Source organism: Marmota marmota, unplaced genomic scaffold (assembly GCF_001458135.2).
Source record: "Marmota marmota marmota unplaced genomic scaffold, marMar, whole genome shotgun sequence".
NCBI lineage: Eukaryota > Metazoa > Chordata > Mammalia > Rodentia > Sciuridae > Marmota > Marmota marmota.
The window spans coordinates 1,294,464-1,301,530 of NW_026000102.1; the positions used below are offsets into that span (position 1 = coordinate 1,294,464).

The 7,067-nt window shown below is 60.0% G+C and overlaps 1 protein-coding gene across 7 annotated transcripts in view; it reads left to right on the top strand.

The window, feature by feature from the left end:
- The first annotated feature begins 381 nt into the window (after window positions 1–381).
- The window catches only part of Masp2 (MBL associated serine protease 2), a 13,445-nt gene continuing 6,759 nt past the window's right edge, over window positions 382–7,067 (top strand). Inside the window, exons 1-6 of one of the 7 annotated variants that reach the window (XM_015501393.2) lie at window positions 382–742; window positions 912–1,089; window positions 1,676–1,807; window positions 3,578–3,774; window positions 3,973–4,120; window positions 6,205–6,323. In XM_015501393.2, coding sequence (XP_015356879.1) covers window positions 449–742; window positions 912–1,089; window positions 1,676–1,807; window positions 3,578–3,774; window positions 3,973–4,120; window positions 6,205–6,323 — 1,068 coding nt within the window. In that variant the 5' untranslated portion in view covers window positions 382–448. Of the gene's footprint in view, window positions 743–911; window positions 1,090–1,675; window positions 1,808–2,308; window positions 2,471–3,577; window positions 3,775–3,972; window positions 4,121–6,204; window positions 6,324–7,067 lie in introns of those variants that run through there. The other 6 variants (XM_015501394.2, XR_007340774.1, XM_015501398.2 and 3 more) reach the window with 6 other exon arrangements.

Sequence of the window (7,067 nt, forward strand, 5' to 3'; positions counted from 1 at the left end):
ACTCCCCCGCAGACCTGGCAGTGTCTGCAGGACCTTCGTTCCCACCTTGCCCGATGCTGTGGGTCCCAGGCTCCCACCCTTGGGCACTCCTGGCCTCTCCCCTCCCAGCTCAGGGTGCCCTGGAGAGGGGGTGAGGCAGCAGCCACCTCTGCTCCTCGGCCTCCCCTCAAGTCCACGTTGTCATGGAAGCCCACCTCGCAGGTCACCAGGACACATGCCACGGGTGAAGGGCAGGGCCGGGATTTGTCCCCAGGCTGTGGTTGCCCAGGTTGGTCTCCTGGAGCCACCTGACCTTCTAGCCAGGGACCCGGGACAGGGGACAGGCAGGCATCCTGGTGTGGATTCCCGGAATCCTGGGGCGGGCGGCTGGGGGCAGGGCCAGGTGCTGGGCAAACAGACCAAAGGTGAGAGGGGCAGGCTGTGGTGCGCAGGCCACCGGAGGCACGCCATGAGGTGGGTGGGAGCCCCCAGGCCGCCAAGCTGGACGCCGAGCCCCAGCCCAGCCTGCAGGCTGCTGGTCCTCCTGGGCCTGCTGGGTGGGGGTTCAGCAGCCGTCCCCATGGGCCCCACGTGGCCTGAGCCTGTGTTCGGGCGCCTGACGTCCCCTGGCTTCCCGAGGGAGTATGGCAACCACCAGGAGTGGCGCTGGGCCCTGAGGGCGCCTCCTGGCTACCGCCTGCGCCTCTACTTCACCCACTTCCACCTGGAGCCCTCCTTCCGCTGCGAGTACGACTTCGTCAAGGTGCAGCTGGGCGCAGACTGGGGGTCTCTTGTGGGCAGGGGGCAAGTTCAAGACCCTCCAAAGGACTGGCCAGGGCTGGGGGGACACCAGGGGACAGGGTCTGGCCTTGGCCAGCAGGGAGGGCAGGCCCGGGTCTTCTCTCTCCTCCCTGTGACCCCTGCCCCCACAGCTGAGCTCAGGGACCAAGGTGCTGGCCACGCTGTGCGGACAGGAGAGCACGGACACGGAGCAGGCACCGGGCAATGACACCTTCTACTCCCTGGGCCCCAGCCTGGACGTCACCTTCTGCTCCGACTACTCCAACGAGAAGCCTTTCACGGGGTTCGAGGCCTTCTATGCTGCTGAGGGTGAGGGAGAGGAGGGTCCTGAGGTGGCCTGTCCACAGCTGTGGGCGACTGAGCCAGCCAACCCTGCCCCTGCCTGCAGACTCCCGTCTCCCCTGGGGCTGGGTCCTTGTCAACCCCAGCGGGCAGTTGAGTCCCCTTCCAGCTGACACCATCCGCAATGCAAATCTCAGTTATGCGGACTGAGCCCTCACCTGCTCCTGACCAAGCACAGGCGGGAAAACGAGGCCCACAGCAGGGGCCCCGGCTGTGCGTGGGCTTTACGTGGACACTAGACTTCAGCTTCTGGCCCTGCAGGGACCAGCTGTATGACCTCTCTGTGTTCAGAAGGCCAGGGTTTGGTGGCGCCTCACTAATCCTGCCGCTGAGCGTTCCCTCGCTACTGGGCAGACATGGGCGAGCGCAGCCCTCACTGGTTTCAAAAAGGTGCTATTTACGTCTCCCAACTGGGACTGAAAGGCTGGGCGCAGCACCCAAGGCTCCTCTTGGGTCGGCCACTGAGCTCGCTGTCCCCCGAGTCCCCGGCCAGGCCCAAGCTCGTCCCACTTCCATCCCTCCTGAGCCCCTGCCTGGCCCACCTCTCCCCCAGACATTGATGAATGCCGAGAGCCCCCGGGAGAGGAGGCCACCTGTGACCACCACTGCCACAACCATCTGGGTGGCTTCTATTGCTCCTGCCGCGCCGGCTACGTCCTCCACCAGGACAAGCGCACCTGCTCAGGTGAGCCCACCTGCCCGAGGCCCCCAGCCCTCAGGGCCATCGCTGACTGCCGGCTCTGGGGGAGCCTTGGCAGGGACCGCCTTCCCCCTCTCTGCCCACCCCACCCACTCCCCCCAGAGCCTTGGCCCAGTCGTCCCTCTTTAGCTCATTAGCATGTGCCCTGTCCTCACTGTGCTCCTGGCCCCACTGGGCTCTGAGAGTCCCTGGCACAGCCACCTTCCCTTCATGGGCAGCTGCTCCCAGCTCCCAGAGAGGGGAGATGGGGGTCTTGGGCCTGGGTCCTCTGGCCAAGTCTGGCATACCAGGGTCCCCTCCCTCCACCAACTTCAGAGTGGGGGTCAGGGCATGCTCCAAAGCCACCTGTTCCTGGCCCCCTTTGGTCTCCATGGCCCAGACGCTGGTTCTCCTGTACCCCTGCCAAGCGCTGCATGGTCAGTGCCTTGGGGAGCTGGCTCTGACCCTGCCTCCCCACTCGCTGTCCCCTCTCGATCTCTTTTCCAGAGCAGAGCCTCTGACCCTCCTTGGCTCCGCCTGCCCAGCCCAAGGGCTGCAGCTCTGGTTGCTGCTGCCCACAGCACCCAGCTCACGCGCCCCAAGGCCTGAGAATAAACCTGGCTCTCCCTCCACCGCTGCTGTGTGTCTCTGGGTGAAGGGTCCGGGGAGGTGGGTGGTGTGTGTCCTGGCCCTCTTCTCTCGGTCCCTGCCCTCCGCAGAGCCCGATGAAGCCCAGCCTGGTGGGAGCCCTTCCATGGGCCACAGACTCCTTTGCCAGAGGGCTTACTGCAGCCTCCTACTTTGGAGTTGGGCACTGAGGCCCAGAGAGGAGCAGGGGCTAGCCTAAGCTCACACAGTGACTGAGCACTCCCCACTGCATCCTCAGAGACTGAACTCCCAGCATCCTGGGGCTTGCTCCTGTTGGGGAGCCCCTCGGGGTCCTGTTCTGTTCTAAGGGAGCCTGACCTGAGGTGCACTGACCCCGGGAGGTGCTCACAGAGGGGTTGGGCTGGTGCCCCCCACACGGGGCTATTCCCTCTGCTCCGTAGGGAGCAGCCCCATGGAAGCAGGGACCCTACTTCTCACAAGCCTCTGCCCCAATGCAGCACCCCACCCTGGGACAGGGGCTGGGAGGCAGACCCCCGCCCCCTGTAGATGGAGCCTGGCCCACACCGGTGCTGAGCAGAGTCCTCAGCTGTGGGAGGAAGGAGGGCAGCAGGACAGACCTGGGGAAGGGGCCGGGAGAGGCCCTTCCAGGAGGTTCTGAGGCCGGGCTGGGCTGGTCTTGCAGGTGTGGGTGGGAGCCACCTGGTGGGTGCACTTGGGAATTGCTGGGGTGGGCGTGGGGAATTCTAAGGAGCAGGAAGTCCCCTCCTGCCTCCTTTTCCCCTTTTTGGATTCCTAGGGACCGAAGGGGGGCTCCCTGCGTCCGTGTTTGGGTGCCTCTTGCTCTGGCAGAACCTCCCTCCCCCCATGCCCTTCACCTCCAGCTTTGAGACCCTGGCTGAGGACGGCCACCCTCTGGGGCCGGGAGTGGGGCCCTTGCAGGCTTCTGTCCCTGGTGCAGCAGACGCAGGTGGCCTATAGGCGGGGGCCCTCTCAGCCTTCCGGGTGGGGTGTTTCGTTTCCTCCAGCGCCTCGGGCCAGCTGTGTGCAGGCCTGGCCAGACTCAGGGACACAGATGCCCTGCTCTTCAGAAGCAACCCACCCTGCTGTCCCAGCAGAGGGCGGGCAGGGGGGCGCGCAGCCGCCCCACCGCTCTCCCCCTCTTCCCAGCCCTGTGCTCAGGCCAGGTCTTGCGCGGCCGGTCTGGGGAGCTGAGCAGCCCCGAGTACCCGGGGCCCTACCCCAAGCTCTCCAGCTGCTCCTACAGCATCCGCCTGGAGGAGGGCTTCATCGTCACCCTGGACTTCGTGGAGTCCTTCGACGTGGAGGCCCACCCCGAGGCCCAGTGTCCCTATGACTCCCTCATGGTACGGCCTGAGCCCCGGCCCTCGGGTCCCCCTCAGCACAGCCCGTGGCCCAGCTCCTGTTCACCTCAGTCCAGGCCAGCCGGCTGGCGGGGGGGACGGGCCACCTGTCCCACCAGCTCCCCTGAGCGAGAGCTTGCCCCTCACCCCAGCAGGAGCCCGGCAGCAGGTCCTGGGACTTCAGAGCTCCTCCTTTTTCAGATTCAGACGGACCAGGAGGAATATGGCCCTTTTTGTGGGAAGACATTGCCCCCCAGAATTGAGACAGGGAGCAACAACGTGACCATCCTCTTTGTCACTGACAAGTCAGGGGCCCACACAGGCTGGAAGATCCACTACACAAGCACAGGTGAGCGGGGGTCCCAACAGGCAGGAAGCTCAGAGCCTCTCCTCTCTTCCTTGTGTCAGGGAGCCATGGGGAGCGGAGTGCTTCCCAGGCCAGGCCCAGCCAGGGAGACCAGTGGGGAAGCCTGAGAAGCAAGGGCCTTCCACTGGTGCCTTCCTCCCCCGCCCTCCCATCCCCCAACACGTCCTTCCACCCCCCACTGGCCCCTCACCCACATGCCCTTCCAGAGACACGAAACACGGAACTCAGTCCAGTGGGGACAGTAACATAACCAGACTCCCTGGCAGGCACAGCCTCAGAGCCAAGGTCTGGGCATGGTGAGAGTCCGGAGGAGGGACCTGGCCCAGGCGGGGACTGGATGCTAGGGAAGGTGCCCTGGAACAGGAAATCCCCAAGACAGCAATGGAGGACCCAATGGGTGGCAGGGTATCTGGGCCCAGGAAAGGGGACATGCCAGCACCAGCCCAAAGGTGCCACCATTCAGGGTGTGGAGCTGTAGGGGGTGAGGTGTGGGCTGCAGAGGGTTTGGGCTAGAACTACAGCGCAGGGGGTCAGCAGGACCCATGACCTCTGTCTGCAGGGGCTGCCCCTGGTCTTGATTCTGCCCTCTGGGCCCTTCCAGCACCTTTTTTTTTTTTTTTGTACTGGGGATTGAACCCAGGGGCACATTACCACTGAGCTACATCCCCAGCCATTTTTTTTTAATTCATTTTTTTATTTTGAGACAGAGTCTCAATAAGTTGCTTAGGGCCTTGCTAAGTTGCTGAGGCTGGCCTCAAACTTCTAATCCTCCTGCCTCAACCTCCCAAGCCACTGGGATTACAGGGATAAGCCATGTGCCCAGTGCTAGCAGCTCTTCCTCATGACAGACCCTCAAAGTTAGAAGCCCTGGGCCCTGTGTGATGAGAGCCACCTCAGGACCCTGGCTGGGTGGGGTGAACCCAGCTGCTCTAGCAGCTTAGCAGGTCGCTGGACGGAAGAGCCTCAAGGAGAAGCGGGGCCACAGGCTGTGGCCTGAAACTGGGGGTGAGAGCAAGCAGGGGCTTGGGGCTGGTGGAAGGCAGTCTCCCCAGGGCTCGAGTACTGTGGTGGGTGCCAGCAGGGAAGGCTGAGGCTCCCCAGGTCTTCTGGATCTTTTTTTTTTTTTTAAGAAGTTGTGAATGTTTTTTGTTTGTTTTAATATTCTTTAGTTGTCACTGGGCCTTTATTTCGTTTATTTATATGTGGTGCTGAGAATTGAACCCAGGGCCTCACACACGCCAGGCAAGCCCCCGTCTGGATCTTTTTGAGGCTCCCCAAGTCCCCCGGAGCTTTGGTCTCTGGCCCATCTCGGAGCCCTGGTGTTCCCCCTGTGTCACCCTGGCATCTTATGGGTGTCATGAGGCTTGATTGCAGCTTGCTCTTTCCAACCACTCGTCCAAGTGCTGTCTTAGTACTTCTCCCCTGTCCCCAGGAGCTATGACTTAAACCCACTTGATTTTAAGTCACATGTGTCTTGCTCCTGGCTGTGGGAGGAAAGAGGGCAGCAGGACAGACCTGGGGAAGGGGCCGGGAGAGGCCCTTCCAGGTGGTTCTGAGGCCGGGCTGGGCTGGTTTGCAGGTGGGGCGGTGCACTGTCTTTCTGCACACCTGGCCTTCTTACCTATCCACAGCTGAGTGCCAAGCAAAGACAAATAACTGTGTGTGTGTGTCTGTCTGTCTGTCTCTGTGTGTCTGTGTGTGTGGTACCTGGGATTGAACCAGGGGTACTTTATCACCGAGCTACATCCCCAGCCCATTTAGTTTTTTAAAAATTTTGAGCAGGGTCTTGGTAAGTTGCTGAGGGTCTTGCTAAGCTGCCAAGGCTGCCTCAAGTTTGTGGTCATCCTGCCTCAGCCTCCAGGTGGCTGAGATTATGGGTGTGGGCCACCTCGCCTGGCAAAGCAACAGATCTTAATTTCTGCAAGCCACTGAGTTTAATCTTGCTTTTGAGACTTTCTTTGTATCATAAAGGTTTGCTTTAGAAGTCAAGAACTTCAGATTGCTAAATTCAGACTTGGCTGCTACTGACCACATCAAAGTCACTAAGCCTGCTTTCCTCTGCACAGCGCAGCCGTGTCCTGATCCGATGGCACCACCTAATGGTCACATTTCACCTGTGCAAACCAAGTACATCCTCAAAGACAGCATCTCTGTCTTCTGTGAGACTGGCTATGAGCTTCTGCAAGTGAGTTACTACAAAACCATACTCACAGGGTCACAATCATGGCGAGATGTGCACACACGTGTGAGCAGATGCATGAAAAGAAAGCGGAAAGAGTGTGAAAGAGGCAGGGCAGCTCTGCGGTCAGTGCTTCAACAATAAAAAGCAGATCCACAGGGACGGCCATGGAGAGTTTCGTCCTTGGGAATCCTGCCTTCTTAAAAATTATTTATTTTTACATTTATTGGGGGGGAGGGTTGGGGATGGAACCCGGGCATCACATATGACAGGCAAACGCTTACCACAAGCTACTTGGAGAGCTGGTGATTAAAAGGGGAACTTTTGTTCGCTCGCTGCAGCAGCTAGCTCTTCATAAAGTGGCTGAAACGACAGAAAGAGGCACTCACCAGACTGTTCCATGAGCCCTGCGGCAACACCGCGTATTAAATCAAGGTCCTCCCTCTGGTCAACGGATGACCTTCCCATGGAACAACTTCTGGGCCCACAAAAAATTAGACAGTGCTGGGAAAGAGTATATTCTGCAAAGTTATAAATAGTGATCACTGTTAAGGGAGAGGGAGTATAATTTTAAAAAATGCTTAGCATGTTGCTTTAGGGGCACAGGTAAGAGATTAACACGTCCTCTTTATGTTCTTCAAAATTGTCACTGAATCCCAGTGGTAAAAAGTAATAACACTGAAATGATAGCTGGCGATGCAACCCACAGTCCTGTGGAGGGTCAGAACCAAAAAAAAAAAAAAAATGAAA